General features: G+C 61.0%; 2 protein-coding genes across 4 annotated transcripts in view; one reads left to right on the forward strand and one right to left on the reverse strand.

Annotated features, from left to right (window-relative positions):
* Positions 1-13,391, forward strand: LRP3 (LDL receptor related protein 3). 2 transcript variants are annotated; one of them, XM_055552864.1, is made up of 7 exons: positions 1-375; positions 2,216-2,263; positions 7,780-7,918; positions 9,222-9,436; positions 9,860-10,976; positions 11,199-11,331; positions 11,587-13,391. In XM_055552864.1, exons 1-7 carry the CDS (start codon positions 303-305, stop codon positions 12,172-12,174), a joined length of 2,313 nt encoding a protein of 770 aa, XP_055408839.1. In that variant the 5' UTR covers positions 1-302; the 3' UTR covers positions 12,175-13,391. The 2 variants fall into 2 exon arrangements, with proteins under 2 accessions (XP_055408839.1, XP_055408838.1); XM_055552863.1 differs by having other exon boundaries at positions 7,744-7,918; positions 11,587-12,759.
* The window catches only part of SLC7A10 (solute carrier family 7 member 10), a 16,218-nt gene continuing 3,821 nt past the window's right edge, over positions 12,807-25,203 (reverse strand). Inside the window, exons 2-11 of one of the 2 annotated variants that reach the window (XM_055552865.1) lie at positions 19,371-19,575; positions 17,172-17,323; positions 16,575-16,700; positions 16,350-16,503; positions 15,538-15,661; positions 15,349-15,452; positions 14,911-15,007; positions 14,562-14,711; positions 13,820-13,997; positions 12,807-13,527 (exon numbers count right to left, since the gene is read on the reverse strand). In XM_055552865.1, coding sequence (XP_055408840.1) covers positions 13,343-13,527; positions 13,820-13,997; positions 14,562-14,711; positions 14,911-15,007; positions 15,349-15,452; positions 15,538-15,661; positions 16,350-16,503; positions 16,575-16,700; positions 17,172-17,323; positions 19,371-19,575 — 1,475 coding nt within the window. In that variant the 3' untranslated portion in view covers positions 12,807-13,342. Of the gene's footprint in view, positions 13,578-13,819; positions 13,998-14,561; positions 14,712-14,910; positions 15,008-15,348; positions 15,453-15,537; positions 15,662-16,349; positions 16,504-16,574; positions 16,701-17,171; positions 17,324-19,370; positions 19,576-25,203 lie in introns of both variants that reach the window. The other variant, XM_055552866.1, reaches the window with a different exon arrangement.

Raw genomic sequence — 25,203 nt, forward strand, 5'->3', positions numbered from 1 at the left:
CGCGCCGCGGGGCATGGGCGCGCCGGGGGCCCCCGGGCACAGGCCGGCCGCGCCGCGGGGCCCGGGGCGCGGGGGCAGCGGCGAGCGAGGGTCCTCCCTGGCGGCCGCCGCTGAGCCCCCGCGGGGCCCGTGACGCCGCGGCCGATGTGGCCCCGCGCGCGCTGCGGGCCTGCACCGCCGCCTCACAAAGACGCCGCCGGAGCCGCCGCCCGCATCCGAGCCGCAGCAGCCGCGGGAGCCCGAGCCGGAGCCGCAGGCGCGGGGCAGGAGGCGGCGCCCGCGGGCGGCCGGCCGGCCCCGGCATGGAGAAGCGGGCGGCCGCGGGGCCGGAGGGGGCGCCGGGCGCCCGGACGCAGCTCGCTGTCGTCTGCCTGGGTGAGTGGGCCGCGCGGCCGCAGCGGGATCGGTCCCCTGCCTCGTAGCTCCGCGCCGCGCCCTGGTCGGACTCGGGGCGCCCCTCTCTCCTGGTTGCGGCTGGGGCTCCCGGGGCGGGTACTGCGAGAGCTCCCGCTAGAGGCCGAGGAGACTGCGGCTCCCCGGCACCCCGGCCTGCTGGGGTCTTAGGCCTCTCTAGCAGGGTTCAGAATAGCGTCCGGGAGCCCGGGTGAGCGGCGCGCGGGGCGGCCCGCTGTGTGGGCGCCTGGAATTGGCGGGCAGTGGCTTTCTGCCTGACTTCCCCGCGCTTAGCCTGGCGGCGATGGGGGATCCGGACCTCCGGAGCTGCGGACAAAGGCGAAGCCAGCGGGGCTGGGGCTGGTAGTCCCCTGAACAAGGAACTATTTCCTGCCTGAAGTGGGTTGGGGGTGGGAGCCAGCCGGAGCCGGGATCAGGATGCGCGGCAGGAGGCAGTTGCTAGAATGACTCCTGTCTTCCCTTTGTGTCTTCTCGGACCCAGCAGGGCAGGCCTCTGCAGCCCCGGGTGATGTGTCTGGGGAGGGCCGAGGGACCCATCCAGCCCTGCCAGAGCTTTTCTGTCCACCTTTCCAGGGCCTTGTGTGCGGGAGAGGGGAAGCAAGGGGTTAAATCCTCTAGCCACATGGCTCCTTTATTTACCATGATGAAGGAGGGAGGCCATTATCTAAGCCCGGGGTCATTAGGGGACACCCTATGGTGTCGTCAGTGAAGGTTCTGTAATCCCAGAAGGTTTGTTGAAGCCACTGAAATGACAAAGTAAAACAAAGAAGCCTGTTCATTTTAGGGTGCACTCTCCTCTGCCCCCAAGAATCTAGGAGCTGGGGGATGGCCCCTGCCTTAGCTGCGTGAGCAGATCTCAGTAAGCTTCATGGCCCCCAGAGTGCCCACTCCCCAATCTGTCAGTGTGGTCCCGTGCTCCTGAGTGCCTGGCTTCCCCCAGGGTGCAAGGCAAGGCGCAGACCCTTTGGCCTCCCCCAAGGCCCTCCCTGCCCAGCAGAGCCTGGGTGTCCTGCCAGGGGGCAGCTGGCTCTCTTCCTCACCAGACGTGGGCTGACCCCTGTAGAGATGTTCTCTGCTTCCCTTGGCATCGTTGATGTTGGGGAAGGGGGCACCCTGAACCTCAGGAAGTTGAGTGTGCCTACATCTTCTGCTCCCATAATTGCTGCAGGAAAGCATTCGGTGAAAGCAAAGGGCAGATCCCATGGTGGTGGATACTTGAAGGGGTAGGTGGCAGGCAAATTCTTTGCCTCTCTTTGCAAGGTCAGCATGGTGCAGTGAGAAGGACCTTGAACCCTGGTAGCTGTGAGTGCCTGTAAAATAGGGGTGATCAGAATTGCTTCCCTCCATCCCTGGCTGGCTGGCAAGACCCCTCAGAGGGAGGAAGCCATACAGTGTGGTAGGAGCCCTCTTCACAAGCAGGGCCCGTGCCCAGGTTGAGCAAGATCTTTCCCTGAAGGATGGTCAAGGCCCGTGGTTCCCAAGCCTGAGAAGATACAAGCAAACCCCCTCCCACGTGAGTTAGAATTCCCAAGGGTGGGGAATGGCAGGAGTGGCCTGGTGCAGCCAGGCTTGCACCCTGCTCTCTCCTACTATGGGTGTGTGGGTGAGTCCTGAGATCCCCTGGGGTTCTCCTTCTGCCCATCCCAGCAGGACTGTAACAGTGCTCTAGGCCTTACCCTTCGAGATGAAGAGAATCAGCCTGGAGTTTGGGCTCTGCACCCCAAGGGTTTAAGCCCCGAGAGCCACCCCCTCTTCTCCTCCCCTCCCCCACGCCACTGAACCCGCTTCGTGTCTCCCACAGTGAACATTGTTCTTACCGGGCGGTTCAGCAGCGCCGTTCCTGCCTTAGGTGAGTAACCTACTTCTCCCCTTCCTCCTCTCCTCCCTGCTCTCCTGGTTTAATGACCTCTGAGTACCAACCTTCAGGAGCCTGGCTCCACCCCTGAGGTCACCTGGCCTTTTTCCACCTCAATTCCTGGGCATCTTTGCATCACAAAGGAGTTTTTTTGGCATTGGGCAAGCTTATAGCTCTCTGAGCCTCAGTTTCCTCTTCTGTAAAATGGGTGCCTTTAACCATGAAGCCTGGTTAAATGGGCCAGTGAGGTAAGGTGTTCAGCACAGCTTTTGCACGTGGTAGCTTCATACAGCTAGGAAACTGTCATGGCCTGCACACTTGGCACACTGTGCTTCCTGTAGGCAGTGGGGGTCCCAGAGAACCGTAGGGCACCATAAGATGCCTGCCTGCTTTAAAATTCCACCTGGGATTTAGTTTATGAAGGTATCACTAAGCAACAACACAGAGAGGCCAAAGCCATTGATGGAGGAATTTGTTACTTACATGTCTTGAGAGGAGGGGACATGCCATGCCACTTTTAGGGTCACTTGGACAACACCAGGTCTAGTCAGGCAGACAGAAGTGAGGGGAAGACTTTGGCCAGAGCCTTGATCGAAGTTTTGGTGAGAAGGGCAAGACAGGGCAGAGTAAACATCTTAGGACTGGCTAGTTTGGCTAATCCCCAAGAGCTCTGGGCTAGGGGGGTGGTCTCTCCGTGCCTGGTACCTGACCCTGGGATGAAATATTGTCTTGGCATGTGAATTAGGTAAGAAGTCTGTAGGGGTTTAGTCTCGCATCAGCCTGTCTGCCAGGGAAAGACCAGTTTCAGGGACACCGGTTTGCAGGAGAGACGTAAACACTTTGGCTGATAGTTTGGCCCTGTGATAAGCAGGTGCCAAATAGACACACGGGATCTAAGAAAACACAGTTGAACTCCGTGGCTGCCTCCTGCCTGTCTGTCCATCTGCTGGCCGTCTTCATGTGTGGGCCTAGTGCCGAGTATAGCAAAGGCCGCCAGGAGCGGGAGACTTCAGGGCTGAGGCCATCAGGGGCATTTGCCCTTTGCTGAGGGGGCTGCCAGGGGTTGGGTCCCTTGGTGCCAGGGGAGACATCTGAGAAGGGCCTCGGGAGCTGGAGTCTGGGGGCTGGGGCTTGTTTGCTGTGTCCTGAGCTGCGTCGTGGGGCAGGAGGTACCTGGGATTTTTATTAATAGTTCTGCTCAGGGCCTGGAGAAGGCAATGGCACCCCACTCCAGTACTCTTGCCTGGAAAATCCCATGGACGGAGGAGCCTGGTGGGCTGCAGTCCATGGGGTCGCTAAGAGTCGGACACGACTAAGTGACTTCACTTTCACTTTTCACTTTTCACTTTTATGCATTGGAGAAGGAAATGGCAACCCACTCCAGTGTTCTTGCCTGGAGAATCCCAGGGACAGGGCAGCCTGGTGGGCTGCCGTCTATGGGGTCGCACAGAGTCGGACATGACTGAAGCAACTTAGCAGCAGCAGCAGCTCAGGGCCTGGCTGGCAGCAGAGGCCCACTGAGGCAGCTCAGGGAGGCGGAAGGGTGGGGTGGGGTGGGCTGTCTCCTGGGCTGTCCCTGTGATGGGGAGGCTCAGAATTCACACAAGCTGCTCTTCCAGGCTTATCTCTTAGATGCATACTCTCAGCCTCCTTTCCCATTCTCCCTTCAACCAGCTCCTTCCTGCTCCTGCAGCCTGGCCTCCGCTGCTGACCGCGCTGGCTCAGGGCCCAGCCTTGCTCAGAGCTGAGCCAGCCTCAGTCCTGCCTGACGTCACGGCCCCCACAGCTAACCACCCAGTCTCCCCACCCCAATCTCCAGGACCAGACAGACTTGCCTCACCTGGGTCAGGTGTCCGTGGCCACGGTCGAGAGTGGGCGCAGGGGGAAGGGGACAAGGAGGTGGCAGGTCCTACACATGTGAGTCCCAGGCCAGTCCCCAGGGACAAAGTCCATCTGTAGAGCCAGGAGAGAAATCCATCCAGGTTCAGCCTCCTGTTTGACTGCCAGGGGGGTTCAAGCTGTCTGTGCCTGCACCCCACCCCCCCGCCCCCACCCCCGGTATCCTGAAGCTGCACACAGAGCCTGTGTGGCCACAAGGGCTGTGCTGAACTGAGGCTGTCCTAGAGCCGGTCTCTCACCCTCTAGCATTGCTGAGAGAAGTGGAGACCAGCTTCTGGCTGCCAGAGTGTCTCCTCCCACCTGAAGCTCCGTGCCTCTGCACTTCCAGGGTTTCTGTGCGATTCCTGCTGTGAGGAGCCTGGGTCATCACTGTCTCACCTGCTGCTTCCCCACCCTCACTGGGCTCAGTCCCTCCGCAGGGTCCAGCTGAGCCACCTGGGGACCTCACAGGCTTTTGCCTCTCAGCCGCCATCCTGCCCCAGCTTGTCAGGCACTAACTGGGTTGGATAACTCACCCCTGCAGCCCAGACTTTGGCCACTGTGACCCAGGGGCTGAGCCTGGGCAGGGTCTCCAGGGTGTTCTCCGCTCATCTAGCAGCTCTGCCCAGGCACTCTGCTGGGGCTCCCGGCTCCCAGTCATCCAGCACCCTGGCAGGTTGTCCAGAGTGCCGGCAGCCGCTGGAAACCAGGTTTGCGAGCTGTGTGTCTTCAGGCTTGCTCATGCCGTCTCGGGAGTATTTGACATTTCTTTGGACCAGGAAAGGATGCTGGTCTGAAAGCACTCAGTCACCCCTTGCTCCCTTGAGCAGGCCACCTTGACCTGAGCAAAACTTCAGTCCAAGTGAACACAGGTCACTTGCAGTTAAGCTCAGACAGACTTCTCTGACGGCCCCTAAAGACCCCCAAGAGCCTCCATCCTGCATCAGTATCTCCCAGCTCCCCTCACTGCCCACCCCTCATCACACACGCCATCTCTGCCCTCACCTCCCACAGGCGTCCCCTCTCCTCACCCCACATGCACATCTGCCTCCAGACTGCTACTCCCCCACATCTTCCAGCCACCCTGAGATGAGCAGCACCCTCTGACTCCATTTCACTGATGGGCAAGCTGGGCCTAGGGTGCGACTGGCAATGTGGACTCCAGGACTGGACTGGATTCACGAAGCTCTTTCTCCTGCCTGTGCCTGGGTGCTGGGGTGGCGGTGGGATGGGAGTGAGATTGCCGTCCCAGGGAAGCCTGGGGCTGGTCGTCTGAGCTGGTGATGCCCTCCAGGCCCATGGCCAGGCAGTGTCCAGTTTGGGCTCCTGCAGGGACCCCGGCCTCCCTCCCCATCCATGGTCACTCTGCATGGGCCAGGCCGACGGCTGCAGTAACCCGTGGTCTCTCTGCCCACCGCCCCCTTGCAGAAGAATTAACAGTGACTCAGGGACATTGCTGCCCCCAATGGGGACATGTCTGGGGCATCTGAGGGGCACTTGGGGTGAGGCATGTCTGGGGGAACATGTTGCCAGGGGATTGTTGAGAAGCAGTGTCTGGTTTTCTGCTCCTGACTAGGCTGGTGGTCTGGAGAGACAGGCTTACCCATGCCATGAAAGAGGGTCAGACATGGGTTCCTGCAGGCCTGGCTTTCTCTGGCCATATGGGGGAGAAACCCAGCCTCCACGAGGGCTCCATCCTGTGGGGAAAGCCTCTAGGCTACAGTGGGTATTGCTTTGCCTCAGGCCGGTCCTGGGGGCTGAGGGGACAGGGGTGACTCCCACACTGGCTGATGGAGCATCTGACTCCAGGTGTAACGTTTGCTTTAGAGACTCAATGTTGGGGGAGGATGTGCTCCCAACCCTGCCTAGGGACTCTCCCCTCACCCAGCATCCTGGAGGAGGAGGAGCCCTGACCTCATACCTGCCAGGGTGTCCCCAGGTCACTGTCTCTGTGAAGCCCACAAAGCCTCACCCATCCAAGGAAACACGTTGCTCAGGCCCCTGATCACCACTCCGGTTGTTTAGTCCTTACCCTCCTGGGTTGCGAGAATGCTGAGGCTCAGGGAGGATGACCTCCAGGCCCTGGTGAGTGCCAAGTGGGGAGCCCTGGCTGGTACCTCACCAACCTGGGGCTGTCAAGGCTCTGACGGCGACCCGATGTGGTCAGCCTTGCTTTAGGGTTGGTGTGGGTGTTTCTCTTCCAGCCGTTGATGCTCCTGTGAGCCACTGCTGGGGGTTAACCCCCTGTGGATCACAGCCTTGGATCACCCGGACCTCCATGGGTGGAGCATGGGAAGCTGCTGGGAGGGCTTTCACTCTTCTTTCTGCAGCTGAGTCTTTTGGGGTTCCAAAGAGTCTTGTTGAGAGCCAGCAGAGAGATCCTGCTTGCAGGGCAACAGTCAGGGGTCAGGGAGAATGAAGAGGTAGGTAGTGTCACTGGGCTCAGGAAAAGCACTATTTGTCTCCCCGGGCCTCAGTTTTTCCATCTGTATAATGGGCCTGCCTGTGCCACAGGCTGTTGTGAAGATCAGATGAAGAAGTATGGTGAGGGGCAGGGGCAACCAAGTATAGGACCTTGCTTGGTCCTGCAAAGGCCAGGGCACACCAGGGCAGGGTTTGCCACCTTTAGGCTAGGTGAGCTTGGCTGGGTGCAGTGGGCATGTGTAACTAATGAAGTGGGTACAATGAGGCCTGCAGGGCTGGGCATAGAGGCACTCATCACCCGTGCTGGCCAGGGTGATGCCTTGTGCTCACTGGCACAGTGGACGGTTGACGCTTTACCAATGAGTTGACACTTTATCAATGAGAGGCCCAGCCCACTAGAGGACCAGGGTGGGCCCTGACTCTGCCACTTACCCGCTGTGACCATGGGCAACTAACTCACCGACCCTCTCTGAACCTTGGTTTCCTCATCTGGTTGACATCCCCTCCTGGTGGCCTCCCACTCACACTCAGGATAAAATCTAAATGCCACACAAGATGCCATCAGACCCAGCCTGTTTCCAGCCTCCTCAGGATATGGGTCCCTCCCTTCAGGCCCGTTTTATAAACTTCACTTTGCCCAGGGAATCTGCATTGCCTGTCTGCCCCTCCCCCAGTCTGTGAGCCCACAGAGCCAGACTTTTACCTGTCTTATGAGCATGCCTGGTACTGTGCTTGCCACATAGTAGGTCCTCAAAAAGCATGTGTTGGGTGAGGCCTGTATTAGGCCAGCCCTGGGGTGGTGGGGTGGCAGGCAGGGAACCATAGTGGGTCTGCTTATCCTGGGCCACCAGGCCTAGGGCTGCAAGATTCTCCACTGAGCTGAGACCCAAGGCCAAGAGGTGCCAAGGAGAGTTGGTGGGCTGCCTCCCAGCCCCGCGGAGGGTAGGGGAGAAGACCTGGGCTCTGGGGCACAGGGTAGACTGTCCTGAGTCCATGGGGGTCCTCCTCTCCCCACCCCATACATACCACTTCCCTGAAGTCTCACGGCGTGCCCATGCCCTTGGCTATGACCACCTTAGCTGGCCTTGAGCCTACCTGGGGAAGGCCTGTGCTCAGGTCACGGAGTGAGGGGCTCAATGTCGCCCTCCCTCACTGCCCCCTCCCACCCAAAGGTGAAGCCAGCGCCTCTCAGCCTCCTCTCCTGACAGCCGCCTGCAGCGGGCAGCTGGAGCAGCACACTGCACGCCGCGGCGTCATCTACAGCCCGGCCTGGCCCCTCAACTACCCACCGGGCACCAACTGCAGCTGGTACATACAGGGCGACCGCGGGGACATGATCACCATCAGGTACGTGTGTGCGGGGGTGTCAGAGTGGCTCGATGTGGGCCTGCACGCGCTGCATGTGTGATGGTGTGCATGTGAGTGTCTGTGACAAGTAGTGACCAGATGTATGTGTACGTGTGTGTGAACACACATGTGCTTGTGTACGTGTGTGCACCCAACCTGAGCAGGTATGAATGACACGTGTATGTGCGTTTGTGAGCACATGTGTGTGTAGGTGTGGAGGGCATGTGTGTGAGATGTGCAGGTGTGCAAATACATGTGTGAGTCTATGTGTGCACATGTATGGGTCAAATGCATGTGAACATGTGGGTGTGGGTCTCTGGGGCTGGCTACCCAGACCTGGGCCTCTCTCATGGGCTTGTGAGGCTGTCTGTCACCTCAGGCCTGCCAGGGAGGGGAGCCCTGGGACTGGAGGGCATGGCCCAGTTGTCTGTGAGGTGGCAGAGGTGTCCTGTCTGTCCTGCAGGGGTGGCTTGAGGCCAGGCTGGCACTAAGCCCAGAGCAGGTTTTCCCCCGGGCCCTTGGGGCCATCTCGGTAGGAGAGGGAAGAGCAGGGTGCTCAAGCTGCGGGGATGTGCAGAAGGAAGCGGGGTGAGACGATCAGATGGTGGAACTGAGGCTTGAGTTTGGCTGGGGTGTCACTCCCTTAAATGCAAAGCCTGGAAGATCCAGTCACTCCACGTCTCCAAGGCCAGGGGTGTGATGGGAACACATCAGGGTCTGTGCCTGTTTCCCTGTGGCCACTGGGAATCTCTTCAAAGACGCCAGCCTTTTTGGCCACTTCTAGAGTACTCCTTGGCCCTGCTCATCCACAGCCCGGGCCACTGCTTCTCCCCAGGGGATGAGCTGTCCCCCGGCCCAGGCCTGCCCTGTGCACACAGGCCCCCTCAGTGCCCTGGCCTGGGATTCTTGCCGGGGCTGTCGAAGGAAAGCCAGTGTAGGGGGATCTGGACCCTTGGACCTTGTCCTTCAGGGGAGAGTGTACGTGGAGGGAATCGCCTACCCTGGGACTCCTGCCTCCACCTCCACGTGGCCTTGGGTTGGGGCACCGTGTGTGTTCTGATGGAGGGTGGAGAGGCACAAGAGGAGGCCTTCACAGAACTGCAAGGGGGCTGACATGTTCATAGTTGTCCACATTGTCCTGATTCTTCATGGAGCCACTCTCGGACCCCTGGGGGCCTGCTGAGTGGCTGGGAGTGGAGGAGAGAAGGGATGCTGGGGCTGGCCGTCCTTGCTGTGAGCTTAAGCATGACCTGCTGGTCTCTGGCCACCCACTCACGTCTGCGGTCCTCCCTACCCTCTGCAGCTTCCGCAACTTTGACGTGGAGGAGTCCCACCAGTGCTCCCTGGACTGGCTCATGCTGGGCCCCGCAGCCCCGCCCCGCCAGGAGGCCTTCCGGCTCTGTGGCTCTGCCATCCCGCCCGCCTTCATCTCTGCCCGGGACCACGTCTGGATCTTCTTCCATTCCGACACCTCCAGCTCTGGCCAGGCCCAGGGCTTCCGTCTCTCCTACATCCGAGGTAACACCAATGGCAGGGTGCACCTATGGGCTCCCCGGGGGTGAGGGTGGCACCCTCCATCTGCCCCCTACCCTCAGGGTCTCCCCCAGTAGCCCAACAGTTGGAGCCCAGCGTTGGGACGGGAACTGGTCATCTTGCTGCCTCGGGGTGCCTTGGAACCCCTCGAGATCACTGACCCCACTTTATAGACCCCAGCTCAGGTCAGGACCTGAGACTCCCTGGCATTCGAGGTGTCTCTGCTCCTCAGGTGGCCAGGGAGAGAGAGAGTCCAGCGCCCTTCTCCTTGGGTCCTGCCTCTCCCTGGACCCTGCAGAGGCCTTGCTGGGATGGGGGGGACCTCCCGCGGGCTGCTGGCCCCAGGCCCCATGAGGAGGGTGGTTCTGCGCACCCCTGACTGTCTCCACCACGCACCTCACCCTGCAGGGAAGCTGGGCCAGGCATCCTGCCAGGCTGACGAGTTCCACTGTGACAACGGCAAGTGCCTGCCGGGCCCTTGGCAGTGCAACACCGTGGACGAGTGTGGCGATGGCTCGGATGAGGGCAACTGCTCGGCGCCCGCCTCAGAGCCGCCAGGCAGCCTGTGCCCCGGGGGCACCTTCCCCTGCAGCGGGGCGCGCTCCACGCGCTGCCTGCCCGCCGAGCGGCGCTGCGATGGCACTCAGGACTGCGGCGACGGCTCGGACGAGGCCGGCTGCCCCGACCTGGCCTGTGGCCGGCGGCTGGGCAGCTTCTACGGCTCCTTCGCCTCCCCAGACCTGTTCGGCGCGGCCCGCGGGCCCTCGGACCTTCACTGCACGTGGCTGGTGGACACGCAGGACCCGCGCCGCGTGCTGCTGCAGCTGGAGCTGCGGCTGGGCTATGACGACTACGTGCAGGTGTACGAGGGCCTGGGCGAGCGCGGGGACCGGCTGCTGCAGACGCTCTCCTACCGCAGCAACCACCGGCCCGTGAGCCTCGAGGCCGCCCAAGGCCGCCTCACCGTGGCCTACCATGCCCGCGCCCGCAGCGCCGGCCACGGCTTCAATGCCACCTACCAGGTTAAGGGCTACTGCCTCCCGTGGGAGCAGCCGTGCGGGAGCAGCCGCGAGGGCGATGCGGAGGACCCGGGCGAGCAAGGCTGCTTCTCGGAGCCGCAGCGCTGCGACGGCTGGTGGCACTGTGCCAGCGGCCGAGACGAGCAGGGCTGCCCCGCCTGTCCCCCGGACCAGTACCCCTGCGAGGGGGGCAGCGGCCTGTGCTATACGCCCGCCGACCGCTGCAACAACCAGAAGAGCTGCCCCGACGGTGCGGACGAGAAGAACTGCTTCTCCTGCCAGCCGGGCACCTTCCACTGCGGCACCAACCTGTGCATCTTCGAGACGTGGCGCTGTGACGGCCAGGAGGACTGCCAGGACGGCAGCGACGAGCACGGCTGCCTGGCGGCCGTGCCCCGCAAGGTCATCACCGCGGCGCTCATCGGCAGCCTGGTCTGCGGGCTGCTGCTCGTCATCGCCCTGGGCTGTGCCTTCAAGCTCTACTCCCTGCGCACGCAGGAGTACAGGTGGGCGCTGGGGCCGGAGCGTCGCTTCCTCCGTGTTGCTGGAGAGAGGGCCTGGGCTCACGCTTCCTGCAGCCGTGGGCCACCCACCCAGGGCTTCTCCGGTCTGGGCCCCTCGGGATGCCCGGATGGAGGGAGGAGGGCCCACATCCTGGGAAGCGGGAAGTGCGACCCCCACCCCCGCCAGGCCGGCCTGCCATGCTGCCCTTCTGCCGTTGCCCTCAGGGCCTTTGAGACCCAGATGACACGCCTGGAGGCTGAGTTTGTGCGGCGGGAGGCACCCCCGTCCTACGGGCAGCTCATCGCACAGGGCCTCATTCCACCCGTCGAGGACTTTCCTGTCTACAGTGCATCCCAGGTGAGCCGGAGAGCGTGAGTCCGGCCCCCCGCCCCGCCCCCGCGACCCGCCCAGCCAGACCTCGGAGAACGCGGGGTACAGGGAGGCCCAGGGGCCGGGTGCGACAGCGTGCAGCCGGGATGGTCCTGGGGTTGAGGGAGGTGGGAGATGAGGCCTCGGCTGGGTGACAGGCCAGGGGAGGGGACAAGGGGGCCCCTCGGCGGGGGGTGGGGTCGTGCTGACCTCTGCCCCCTCATCCGCCGCCCCACCCTCCAGGCCTCGGTGCTACAGAACCTGCGCACAGCCATGCGGCGACAGATGCGCAGACACGCCTCCCGCCGCGGGCCTTCCCGCCGCCGCCTAGGCCGCCTCTGGAACCGGCTGTTTCACCGGCCGCGGGCGCAGCGCGGGCAGATCCCGCTGCTGACGGCCGCGCGCACCTCCCAGACGGTGCTGGGTGACGGGCTCCTCCAGCCGGCACCGGGGGCTGCCCGGGACTCCCCGGCACCCCTAACGGACACAAGCAGCCCGGGGGCAGCAGGGGAGGGGCCCCCCGGCGCCCCCAGCCACGCCTCGGAGGTGGGGCCTCCTGTGCCGCCCCCCTCCGGCCTGCGGGACTCCTTGGAGTCCAGACCGGCTGACAAGGACAGAAAGGCTGGCAGGGACCCTCTGGTGGACAGCCCAGCCCCTGTGGACGTGCCTCAGGAGTCCTGCTCGGGCCAGGACCCTCACCCCCCGGCCCTCACTGCCGGTAGCACCCTCGGCCCCCACCCATCAGAGCCACTGGGTGTCTGCAGGAGCCCCCCGCCACCCTGCTCCCCAACGTTGGAGGCCAGTGACGACGAGGCCCTGCTGGTCTGCTGACCCGCCGGACACGCTGATGACCGCCACAGCCCCGCTTTGTAACCAGGGAATACAGAGTCATTTCTACCCCGCCTCCGTGTCCTTCTTTCTTATGGAGAGGCCCACCTGGGAGCCCTGCCAGCTTCCTGTGTCAGCACCCTGGCCCCCCTGGTGGGCATGGTGGGCAGAGGGACTTGCCAGGGGTTGAACACGGGAAGAGGGTGGAGTGGTGAGCCCCTCTCCAGGGCCCCAGGGTACACAAGACACCTGGGGGGAGTCCCCATCTGCCTCCCCTGCCTCCATTCTGGGAATCCTTTTGCAGAGAAGAAAGGAGGGCCAGGGCAGGGCTCCCTGGAATGTTTCCTGTGGCTTCTCCCTCCATTCACCCTGTGGGGCGCCAGAGCTGTCCCTGGACTGGACGTGGCCATGGGTACGTCAGACCTAGTCCACGGTGAGCGCTCTGGTGGCACAGGGCCTGGAGAAGCTGGGCCAGGAGGCTTCTGCCCCTAACCTCATGCCTGTGGGGTCAGCGTGGGCCCAGTCAGCTTGATGCCGGGCTGAGAAGGTAGGCACAGGGTCGAGAAAGCTCACGGGATCTCTTACAGGCCCCAAGGCCCCCAGAAGATGGTGCCCAATGCTTTCTCAGAGGGCAGAGGCTGAGGCACCAACTGACAGCAGCCAAACCCATGCCATCCAGTCTCAAAGCCCCAGTTTCCCCACCTGTAAACCAAGCCAGGCCACTGAGTCCCGATACTCACTCAGTGGGGATTTATGAGAAGAAAGGCAGTTCTGGTGGGAACCCCAGGCTCTCCTGGGTGGCTGAGCCTCCAGCAGGGTCTGGGGGAAAAGGTCACACCCAGCCAATTCTCAGTCCTCCACCTCTGTAGGGCAGGGTTGGCCCCTGACACCAAGGTGCCAACCCCAGAGAAGGAGTGTCTGGCTCAAGCATCAGAACCCCCCAAAAGTCAAGAGCCTCCTCCCGAGCCAACCAAGCCACCTGCTCCAGCCAGCTCCACACATGCCCACCCCCACCCAGGGGGACCCAACAAGTTCCTGAGACAGGTGCACCACCAGCCCTGTTTTATGCACAGATCTTTCCAGGAAAAGCTAGCAGGGCAGTGCTGACAGGGGACCCAGTCCACATCTTCAGGGCTTCCTTACCAAGCCCTTCTAAGAGTCAGAGCTCTGTTTATTTTTCCCCAGGAAAAAAAAATTTTTTTTTTTTTTTGCAAAAACACCTCCTCAATAAACAACATGTAAACAGAAACAGCTGCTTCAGGCTCCACAAATGTCTCATTGTGTCTTCAAGGGCTTGTCCGTGGCAGGCAGTGGGGAGGGCTGGCAGGGGCCATTTTCCTCCTCCTCTGGGGAGCCCTGGGGGTAGACCACGAAACACAGCTCCTGGCCCCAGCGTGTCACTGACTCTGAGGACAGACAGACAGACCAACACATGGACTCTGGGGTCTGACCCCGTGGGACAGGGGTCCTCAGGGAGCTGCTCTCTGCACACGGGACCCGGACACTTGAGCCACGCCATGGGCAGACGTCTGGTGGTGGCTGGGCCCCGTGTGGCCACCTTGGCTGCCGGGAGATCCCCGCTTTAGGGCAAAGCCCAGAGAGGGTCCTATCTCCAGGCCCCGCCCCCTCGGGGAGCTGCCCAGCTCACCTGTGAGTCTGTGCACACACTTTGGTTTGCTTCTCCAGAACGCTCCCAGGAAGAAGATGGGCACCCCTGTCAGGATGATGATAACGCCTACCCCACACACCATGGGCTCAGAGATGAAGCTGAAGACCAGCAGGAATGCCCAGAAGACCAAGTACGCCACAGGGACGAGGAGGTTCACCTGGGGGACAGCAAGCAGCAGTGCAGGACACCCCCCCCCCCAGCTCTCCTGCCCACCCCACAACCCTGGGGGTCTCGGGCCATTTCCTGGGAGCTGAGACCTGAGGAGCCCAGTTGGCCCAACTGTTGAGGGTCTGTCAACTTCAGCGGCTCTGAGCTCCCCACCGCGACTGTATGTGGACTGGCCGCTCGCACTTGGCTGGAGGTGAATGATTTTCAGTGTTCCACATTTCAGGCATTGAGCACTTACTTCTCCAGCTCAAGGATTGATATGCAAATGGGAGGACTTTCCTTTTAGCTCGCTTTCGGGGCTTCTGTTTTGTGTGGGCTCGTGGACTCCTCTGTGACCATGTCTTAGCCTTATTTTCCTGTCCATGAAGTGGGAGTATTCACAGCACCAACCTCACAGGGCTGCTTAAGGACTGAAGACGCCAGTGCACACAGGGCCCCAGGCAGGGCCGGGCACATGGCAAAGCCTGGCCTCCCCACTGCTGCCATCGCTGCCCCTGGGGGTGGCCCTGACCGCTTCCGGCACGTGAGCCAGCCAGTCCTTCCCCGGCCTCACCTTGATGGGCCTGTGGAGCGCTGGCCGCCTCCAGCGCAGCACGAGCAGGCCCAGGATGGTGACGCCGTAGCAGAGGTAGTTGATGAAGGACACGTAGTTGATGAGCGTGTACGTGTCTCCCACGAGCATGATGACCGCCGTGGCCCCGCACTGGGAGAGGACTGGGCTGAGGTCTGGCTCCCACCTGCCTCCTGTCAGCCCAGGAGGGGCCCTGGGCCAGCCAGCTCGGGCCAGGACATCGGTGAGCCCGGCCCTCCCCTCCCACAGGGCCAGGCCTCACCCCCTGCCACCACCCAGGCTGCTGCGTGGCCCTGGCTCCCTGCCCTGCCAGCCTGGTCCCCCAACTTACACAGACGAGGAGGGCAGGAATAGGGGTGCAGCGTCTGACGTGGATCATGGCTAGCAGGCTGGGCAGGTGCCCCTCTCGGGCTCCAGAGAAGCACAGTCTGGGGGATGGGGGCAGATGGGTGGGGGCCATGAGCCTGGCCCAGGGCCTCCCTGCCAGCCAGATCCCGACCTCAGCTCTGGACCTGATGGCCCTCTTGAGCTGTCAGCTCTGACCGCCTGCTCCAGCAGCCCCACTGGGCAGTTTTTCCCCTCATCCAGCCTGCCTCCCTCCTGCTTCCTGTTCCTCAGAAGTGGGATCAGATCTCTGTTCCCCAGAGGTTCCTCGTCCCACCTTCAGGTGGGCTCAACCAGGCGGGATTTCCCTTCCCCCAGCACTGCTCCTGTGCACCAGGGCGGCGGCCTGGCCTCACCCTGACCACCCTCCCTCCAGCCCAGTCACCTGGAGGAGGTGAACAGGTAGCCATTGATCCCTCCGAAAGTGGAAAGTGCCACGGAGACGGGCATGACCCAAGAAAAGTAGCCCAACAGCTTCTCCCCGAAGGTCTGGGTGGGCACAGAAGAGAAGTGGAGCGTGAGGTGGGGCGGGGGCCGGGCAGGAGCCAGGGACGAGGCGGGGGCCCCCACTCACCACGGCCACGGCATTGGAGGCCAGCAGCTCCTGGGGGGACATGGCAGTGAAGTAGGCGACGTTGGTGAAGGTGTACACAAAGGTCACCAGGGGGATGGAGATGAAGATGGCACGAGGTAGGTTCCTGGGGACAGTGGTGGAGCATGTCAGCATTGGTCCTTGGGGGGCTGGGGTGGGGCCTCAGGGAGGTATGGGGCTTTGAACCCATCTCCAGGACAGGGGAGAGGACAGCCCTGCAATCCGTCTATCTGTCTCCCCACACTCCGCAGCCCAGCCTTGGCACAGCCTGGTAGGAGGAGGAGCCACTAATATCCTGGGGGAGGGGGCGGATCTAATGTCTGCACGTGAAAAGAACGTTGCATACAGCCAAATCAGCTTTGAAGATCCTCAGAGTGTCCTTAGAGCTCAGTCCACAGGCCAGGGTCCCCGGGGACTCCCATCTGCGCCCCCCCCCACCCCCAGCCCCAGCTGTAACTGTTCACCGTCAAGGTCCCAGCTGAGCATCAGACAGAGCCATTGGCTTCTTTTCTAGGGACCATGTTGTGTGCACATGTGTAATTTTTTGGCCAACCACATAGCTGGATCCGTTTACAGGGAGACAATGAGACTCAGTGTTTCCGAGACCCAGCGAGGGCCGTGACTCATCCACAACCATACAGAGCAGGGTCAGGCTGGAACACAGGCCTCCCGGCTGCCTTTCCAGAGCCGCTCGTGGGGATCAGCAGTGCAGCCAGGCCATAGGTGACCGCAGGCCTGGGCGGGGAGGCCGCCTCTCCCACCCCTTCTCAGGGCTGGGCCAATGCCCCACTTACTTTCGAGGGTCCACCAGCTCCTCTGTGACATAGTTGAGGAAGTTCCAGCCGCTGAAGGCGAAGGAGCCCTGGAGGAAGGCCAGGGCCAGGTGGCCCACGGACGGCGTCATCCAGAAGTCGAAGGCATTGCTGGGCCTCAGCTCCTCGAAGTGTCCTGGGGGGTCCGGAGGCCAAGCGTCAGCATCGTCTCCTTGGCCCTGCACCCAGCCCCATGCCCGGCCCTACCTTGGAAGATCTGGACAAAGCCCACGCCAATGATGAGTGAGAGGGCCAGCAGCTTCCCGCCGGTGAACACGTCCTGTATGCGCGTGGCCCAGCGCACGCTCGAGCTGTTCACCCACGTCAAGAGCACTGCGGGGGAAGGACAGGAGGGCGGGTGGGTGAGCAGGCACCCAAGGCCGAGCGCCTCATGGTGGGCCATGGCCAAGTCCAGCCCCGGCTGCAGGATGGGGTGTCTCATGCAGCAGCCAGAGTGCCAGAAGCCCACCCCCTGAGGCCAGCTTCACGGGGGTCTGGCAGCTGGAGGGATACCCCCTCCCAAAGTCCTCCCACAGGGGACTTCCCCGGTGGTCCAGTGGTTAAGACTCTGCCTTCCAATGCAGGGGGTGTGGGTTCGATCCCTGGGTGGGGAGCTAGGATCCCACAAGCCTCCAGGCCCAAAAGCAAAAGCATAAAACAGAAACAATATTGCAACAAATTCAACAAAGACTTTAAAAATGGTCCACACTGGAAAAAAAGAAAAAAGACAAACCCCCAAGTCCTCCTCTGCAGGGCGGGTCCTGGGGACAGAGGCCCTGCCCACCCCCACGACTGGGCACTCACTCAGGCAAGCCATGGAGAGCACGCGGGAGGCGGCGGCCGGTGGGATGCAGTTGGGGAACACGGGCTGCAGCACGTAGTTGGAGAAGGTCATGGAGATGACGGCCAGGCTCGTGGGGTACATGATGAGCACGGCGCTCCAGAGCAGCAGGAAGCTGGAATGAGCCAGGGCCCGAGTGGGGCGGGCCTCCCGGGACCCTCCGGGCCAAGTGGGCCCAGGTGTAGGGAGCAGGGCTGCACCCTGAGCCCTGGTACTCGGGTCTGCTGTGGGCGCCCAGAGGCCAGCTTCGGTCCAGGGAGGCAGGGCCCACCTTGTCAAGGTCTCTGCTCTATTGATAAACTGTTTCAACAGAGATAGTTGTTCAGCACACACGGCTATGGGCTGTCTTTGGGCAGGTGTGGAGAGAGACTAGGGAACCCACCCCTTTTCTAAAGAAAAGGTCCTCAGCCCCAGGCTGTTCCTGAGCTGGGCTGGGCTCTCCTGGAACCTCCAGTCCTGGCTCCAGAGGTAGTCCCCAGCAGAGCCCTGTGGCTACAGATGGCTGACTCTGAGCTGTGAGCCCTGAGGGACCAGACCTTGCAAAGCACCCTGGTAGGGTGGGAAGGATTCAGGTCCCCTCTGCCCGAAACTCCCCTCTGCAGGGTGTCCACGTGGGAGTGAGGCCTGACCTGTTCCTGGGGGCTCTGGCTGCACCCAGGGCAGCACCTGTCTGTGGGGGTGGTGCTGGCCGCCTGTCCACCCCACCTTGAATGTGGGCACTGCCTTATCCAAGGGTACCAGTGGCCTCTGGGGCACCAAGCTCCGTGGCTTCCTCTCGGTCCTGGCCTTTGCTCTGCAGCCCTGCTTCCATACTCCTCGCTGTACACATTCCCCCCAGACCCCACTCCTTTCACTTCTGGGACATCCTAGCACCCTGGCCCCCCTCTCATACTGGGTGCTCCCCTCTCCCCACCCACCCACCCACTCAGCGTTAGGTGTCCCTGGGGTGGGGGTTTGGCTCTCCTCTCCCATCTTCTCAAGTATTCCAGCCACACAGCATGATTCTTCTGCTTTCATGGGTCCCAGGCCCCTTTGAGGACCCCCTCCCCAGAGAAGAACACCCCCAGACACACCCAGAGGAGTGTGCACGCTCTGCCACACTCCATCTTCTTAAAGGCCCCTGACCACATCGCTCAGAACCACCCTTTAAATTCTTCAGCCTAGACTTCTCTGTGCTCCAGATCCCCCACCCAAGGCCTGACTGAGCGTCTCCCGGGTGTGCCAAAGACTCCACCCAAGTGACAAACCCCAGCCTGAAATCTCCTCCTCCTGATCAGGAACCCCCATCAGTGGAGTCTTGCTAAACCCCTCCCTCATGCCACACTGGCCACCACGTCCCCGCGATTTGGACTCCTAAATGGTTCTGGAATCTTCCTGGACCTTTGTTCAGGCCCTCAGCGTGGCTCAGCTAGATGGACCTTGGGTTCCCCTCCACCCACAGGCTGCCCAGTCCCCGCCAAGCCCAGGCCACCACCCTCTGTACGTGCACCCCATCCTTCCTCACTGGTCAGCCAAAAAACCCCGACCTGCCCCTTCAAGCCTCAGTGCAAAAGTGTTTTCTCTGGCAGCCTTCTCCGGGTGGTAGGCAGCTATTTTCTTGGCTACTGGGCAGCGGTAGCCTTTCAGAGCAAGGCTCCTCCTGGTCCTGATCACATCAGAGGGGTTTCCCTTCTGTATTGTAAGCAACTTGATGACTGGGCCGACCCTTTTATCACAGCGTCCCGGCCCTCAGCAAGCAGCAGGTGCTTAGCTAACATTCACGGTGATTAAAGGAACACTACAAGTTATTTAAAGGAAAGCTCTTGCAGAGCGTTAATAGGAATGTCATGCCCCTCACTGCTTGCCTGGATGCTGACAGCATCTAGAAGTTTCCATAGTAACGACTTTCTCACCTGTAAACACCTGGGAGGGAAGGTGAGGCTTATTTAAAAGGTAGCACAGAGAGGTCGGGGCCAGCTAGTGTCTGGCTGGAGTGCCATGGGCGTTGGTCCCACACACCCTGGCCTTAGAAGGCCATCCAACATTCCCTCCTTCCCTCTACCCACTCCCATGACCTCCGCAGGATGTGAGAAGCGGAAGAGGATACTGGGGTCTGGGCCCCAGTAAGCCATCGGTTCTGGAGAGGCTGTCCCCACCCCCAGCTGCTAGAGCCCCACACTTACCCAGCCAGGCCCCCAAAGATCTCAGTGACATAGGCGTAGTCCCCACCAGACTTGGGGATGGCCACTCCCAGCTCCGCGTAGCAGAGTGAGCCCAGGGCAGTGATGCCTCCACCCAGGACCCAGACGAAGAGGGCCAGACCCACAGAGCCAGAGTGCTCTAGGACCCCTTTGGGGGAGATGAAGATGCCCGAGCCAATGATGTTTCCTGCAGTGAGGAAAGGTAGGGAGGCATCAGGTCTGGAGTGCCCCCAGCAGGCCAGCCTCTGTGCAGCTCTAGATGCTGCAGTGAGGAGGGGAGCTTGGGCTGCTCCCTGGAGGTGGGCCTGGAGGAATGTGGACGCCACGGGCCCCTCAGACCCTGCAAGCCCCACTCTGGCCACCTCATTTCCCCTCCCCAGCCCCTGACATGCACAGTGACACATTTGTCTGTCCAGACAGGCTCCCTGCCAGAGATGAGTCCTGTTCCAAATTCCTCTGCCTCTCACTCCCATGAGGTGGGCCAAGCCCAAGCAGTGGCAGCCACTCCAGTGCCTCCCCACAGGGCCCAAGCGCAGCCCCTCAACCCTGGCCAAGGCCTCCAGGCTTGTCAGCCTCCAGCCACCTCCTTCCTCCCGGCCTGCTGGCAGAGCCGGTCACTTAAAGCAAGACCTTGACCATGATACTGTTGCCACTTTCTTATTGGCTGAAATCCAAACTCACAGTGTCTTGGGGACTGGCACCTCCCCCAGGAAGCCCTCCTTGACCAGCTGGTAAGGCTCGTCCTCTCACTTCACAGCCCCAGACCCTGCTCCATACTCTCTTTATCTTCCATCTCCTGTTTCCCTGTCAGAGAGCCCTTTGCCTACTGGGCTCCTCCCTGACCTAGGACACAGACTGCAGACACAGACTCAGAAGAGATCTGGTTTCCTGGTGCTCTTAAAATGGTTCAGCTTCTGGGCAAAGGGCAGTGGGGTGAGGGAGAGGACCTGGTACATTTTCAGGGATGAGGTGGACGGTGGCAGGCTGGCAGGACTTGGTTGGCTCAGCCTGGGGTTTGGGCACAGATGCCTCTCTCTTGGGAACAGCTACTGGTTGCAAACAGGAGTTACTATTCAAATCCCAGGACCACAGTGGGAAATCCTGGCGGGGGCTCAGAAAGCCAGGAATCTCTCCTAGCTCAGGTCACCTCTCGAGTCCTGCCTGCACAACAGGGCTATAGTGAGGATTCAGTGAAGTAATGTATGGGAAGCCTCAGCTCATTCACAGCTGCATCCAGATGATCTTTGCATCTTCGGGTGATTCTGTGTGTACTGTCGGAAACCTCACCTAGGGCCTCCAGCACATAGTAGGTGGTCAATACACATCTGTTGCGCAAACTACGGGATGAGTGAATGGCCTGAGGTCCAAAACGGCACCCGTGCCCCGATGTGAGGGACCAATGTTCTCATCTGTGAAGTGGGTGCAGCTGTCTCCACTCGGCCCTCCCAGAAGGAGACTCTGGGCAGGAACAGAGGGGTTGGCTGGCTTTCTAGGTTTGGGTGCCAGTGGAATCTGGCAGGTCATGGGTCCCAGTCCTGGCCTTCCCCTGGACTGACTCTTGAGTCTTGGAAGGATGGGCACTGGTCAGGGTGGGACTCTCTGTTGACTCGTGCGGTCTGGGAGCAGAACAATGGGAGACCCTCAGAGAGCCAAGCTGCAGGCTGCAGAGCAGGCTTCCAGAATGAGTAAAATGCTGAGTGCACACTTAACCCTGAGCTCCCTGGCAGTTAGGGCAAAGAGGATAATGCACTGGATGACCTGGGCCTTATCCTCTGTGCTAATGAATCCAGTCACATCACTGGTGATGTACAGTAGGGCCTGCCCAAGAGGAGATAACCCCAGAACCCAGAGGGGATGGGCTTCCCTGGTGGCTCAGCTGCTAAAGAACCCACACACCAATGCAGGAGACACAGGTTCAATCCCTGGGTCAGGAAAATCCCCTGGAGATGGAAATGGCAACCCACTCCAGTATTCTTGCCTGGGAAATCCCATGGACAGAGGAGCCTGGTGGGCTATAGTCCAAGGGGTTGCAAAGAGTCAAATACGACTGAGCACGCAAGCACATACACACCCACAGGCCACATGAATAAAAAAGTCACACTGCTGGGACCTGGGCCTCAGCCCCTCCACAAATGGCCCCATCTGCTAGGGCCCAGGTGGGGAGCACAGGACCAAGAGGGCAGAGTCTGCCGGCTCCACCTGCAGGGCCCACAGGCGGGTCTGGATGAGGACACAGCTGGGGCCGCCCATCTGCATGGACTCCCTGTTCACAGTCCTACCCCACCCCCACCCAGTCGACACAGATTTCCAGTCTGGACGGCCACGATGCCCGCTTGGCTTTCCAGTCACATCCCAGGAGCCCTAAACACATCCAGATAAGGAGGAAAGAATTCCTGTCTCCCAGCCTCCCCCCAGGTAGGCTGTGTCCTCAGCTTGCTTCCAGGGGAAGACAGGCCACCTCCTTCATCCACCATGGGGCCCAGGGCCTCGGTGGGCTCTTGGGTTTCTAAAGGGTCTTTGAGTTCACTCTGTCCAGTAGTAGAGCCTCTGTTCTCAGGACCTGGTGGAGCAGGATTTGCCAAAAGCCAGGGAGGTTGGAAGCCAGCGGGGGTTGGGTGGCCTTGGAAGGAGCTGGGTGCATCCAGAGCCCTGAGCCACGCGGCGCCCCCACCCCACTGTGGGCCACCCCCCACCACCCTGTACAATTCAGCCTGACAGGGCCTCACCAGGGTAGCCCTCGGGGAAGCCACACCTGGCACCTTGTCTCCCAAGGCTGGGATCTGAAAGGGACATATCACTAGTCGTTGCCCACTGGTTGGAGACTTGGATGCTGGGAACTGGGGGATGGGCCGGGGGTGGAGACTGCTATTGTTTTAGACATGTGGACTCAGGCTACAGTGCAGGACTTCTCCCCACATGGCTCAAAGGGACACGTGTGCCAGCAGGTGTCTCTGAGGTCTTTGGGGGCCTCTTCCTCCAGGCCTGGACATCCTCCAGCCTCTGTCCCAGGTCTGCGCTGGAAGATGGCAGAAAACCCCATCAAGGTCCACTGGCTGCTCTTGGTACCATGTGGGTGGGATGGGGCTATGCAAGGAGCAAAAAGGCTAGGTGAGGGGCAGAGGACAAGGAGGAGGGATGTTGCTGAGGTGGCCGCCTACAGCAGTGGATGTTTAGGGGTGTGGAGAAGGGACCACAGAGCCATAAGGGATGCCTGCCTATCGCTCCTGGTGGTGGAGGGTCCAGGCCTCCCTTCTCAGCGCCCATGTTCAGGCCCGGCAGAATCAGCTCTGCCAGATTTAGTGAACAGCAGTGGACAAGTCTGGGCTTCCCTGGTAGCTCAGCTGGTCAAGAATCCACCTGAAGTGCAGGAGACCCTGGTTCAATTCCTGGGTCAGGAAGAGACCCTGGAGAAGGGATGGGCTACCCATTCCAGTATTCATGGGCTTCCCTGGTGGCTCCGATGGTAAAGAATCTGCGTGCAATGCTGAAGACCTGGGTTCAGTCCCTGGGTTGGGAAGATCCCCTGGAGGAGGGCATGGCAACCCACTCCAGTATTCTTGCCTGGAGAATCCCCATGGACAGAGGAGCCTGGTAGGGTACGGTCCATGGGGTCGCAAAGAGTTGGACATGACTGAGTGACCAAGCACAGTGGACAAGTCCAACCTTTGGGGGATCCTGCTCTGGAGGAAGCAGAGGAACGGCAGGGACCATGGAAGGTGGGATGGGCTGGGAGATACTGCTGAGCGCCTGGTCAGGAGTCTCAGCGGGCTGGAGGAATGTGTGTTCCGAGGCCTCCATATTCCTGTCCACCCAATGGGACGGCTGCTCTGTGGTCCCCGCGGGTCCTTGGTGGGGCCAGAGCTCCCAGGAGGGTGGTGAGGATGAGTCCCCCCCACCAGGGGGCCCCCCTCCAGTATCCTCTCGGCCCTCTTCCCTCAGCCCGAGCTGGGTGGTTTTTATCACATTAAGATGTTTGGCCTGATGGGGCTTACCCGGCTCCGTGGAGGAACGAAGAAAGGGCCATTGTTCCCCTGGCTGCTGCAGTGCGTGCTGACCTATTTCTGGGAGGCAGTGGCCGACTATGGAGGTCGCCGGGGTAGACCACGAAGGTCGTGCCGGTGGAAGGGGCTGGCTGCCCTGGGTGTGTGGGGGGGGAATGTGCAGAGTCTGATTCAGGGAGGGGTCGGGGCGGTCCTGTCACCAGCACCCCATCCCTGAACAGGAGTCAGCTGTGTGACTCAGGCCTGTGCTGCCCCCTTTAAGCCTCAGGTTCCCCTTCTGCCAGGAAGGGCCATGGGGCTCGGGGGGCAGCAGAGGGCTGGGGCAACCCTGACTTTGGCAGAGGTACTGCTGGGCAGGATGGATGTGTCCTGCCAGCTGCCAGAGGAAACACGGTCTGCTCAGGGCTCTCTGTCCTCTCCCGTGGCAGGTCTCTTCCCAGCTCACTGGCCTCCGAGAAGCAATGCCACCTCCAGAAAGCCCTCCCTGATCTCCCACCATGATCTCTATAATAGGGCCCCTCCTCCTCTCCCATGGTACCTGGAGGATGGCCAGGAAGTGATTACTTTATTTGCCATCCTGGGTGGACCCTGCATTCCCAGAGGGCAGGGACTATGCCCTGACCTGCTGAGATGAGGAGTTTGAGCCCCCTAAAAGGACAGGGGACCCCTAGGGCCTAGGTCCTCTTACACATGCCTGCCTTTTCAGTGAGCATGGCTATGACGTGGCCTCCTCCTGCCACACTGGCCTGCTGGCCTGACAGAGAACAGCTCCTGGGCTCCTGGGCCCTGTCAGGGACTGGCCATGGGCCAGGCCTCCTTCCCTTGCACTGGGCAATGAGTCCCAGCACCTCCCCATTAGGATGTGACCCATGAGATTTCCAGGGAAGAACTCAAAATTCCTGCTGGTAAGTCCCAAGTGTCCTGGGACCGTGGGCAGGGCCAATGACTAGTTGAGAACCCCTAAATCTGAATTCAAACCCTGGATCCCTCATGGTGGGGGGCTGTGGACAAGGTGCTTCACTCTCTGAACCTTCTTATCTGTAAGATGGGGAGATGAGGGAGTGATGTGGGTCTGTACTCATCCCGTCTGCTACCTCAGAGGTCCTGGGAAGTGTTTATGGGTAGTCCCTATTGCCGTCTACTTTGGAGACACCCAGCCACCCAAGCTGACCTATGGAGACCTGAGCCCCTTGGGACCTCAATACCGTGGGGTCAGCAGCCAGAGCCCTGCTTTGGGGGCCTTGCTATTGCTCTGGGTGAAGCCTCTGCCTCCCAGTGTCCTGGTGGTGAGCACATGTCAGGCACCCCTATGGGGGACACAAGTGCCCGCTGAAGTCGTGGCAGAACTCCAGGGAGGTGAGTGGGGACATTTCCAAGACATGTCTGAAAGTGCCAATCAGCCAGTGTGTACCACCAGACTGACCCACTTTCCTTTTGAGAGAGTGATGAGCAGAAGGACAGAACTCTCTTCCCTGGACCTACTCACCTCACAGTCTTCCCAGATCAATGAATGGCAAACCAGGCCCCCAGCCGCTCAGGCTCCAGTTCACTATCACCTAGACTCTACTTGGCCACATCTTTCATCCAGTTCATCACAAGTCCTTTGGCTCAATCTTCCAGACATGCCCAGGACTGAACCTCCTCTCAGCACCTCCATTAGCATCACCCCACTGTCTACCACCATTATCTCTTACCCGGGTGACTCCTGACTGGGCTTCTGGCTTCAGCCCCTGTTGCCCGCAGCCTCTCCCCCACAGTAAGCCCCAGGCCATGTCATGCCATGCCATCCTGTTCCATTCCATCCTACTCCACCC

Source organism: Bubalus kerabau, chromosome 17 (genome assembly GCF_029407905.1).
Source record: "Bubalus kerabau isolate K-KA32 ecotype Philippines breed swamp buffalo chromosome 17, PCC_UOA_SB_1v2, whole genome shotgun sequence".
Classification (NCBI taxonomy): Eukaryota; Metazoa; Chordata; class Mammalia; order Artiodactyla; family Bovidae; genus Bubalus; species Bubalus kerabau.

Excerpts from the sequence above, each read along its gene's own strand:
- LRP3 (XM_055552863.1), top strand. The coding sequence starts at position 303 with ATGGAGAAGCGGGCGGCCGCGGGGCCGGAGGGGGCGCCGGGCGCCCGG. Across the intron at positions 7,919-9,221 it reads GGGGACATGATCACCATCAG|CTTCCGCAACTTTGACGTGG; the intron begins GTACGTGTGTGC and ends TACCCTCTGCAG. Across the intron at positions 10,977-11,198 it reads CTGCGCACGCAGGAGTACAG|GGCCTTTGAGACCCAGATGA; the intron begins GTGGGCGCTGGG and ends CGTTGCCCTCAG.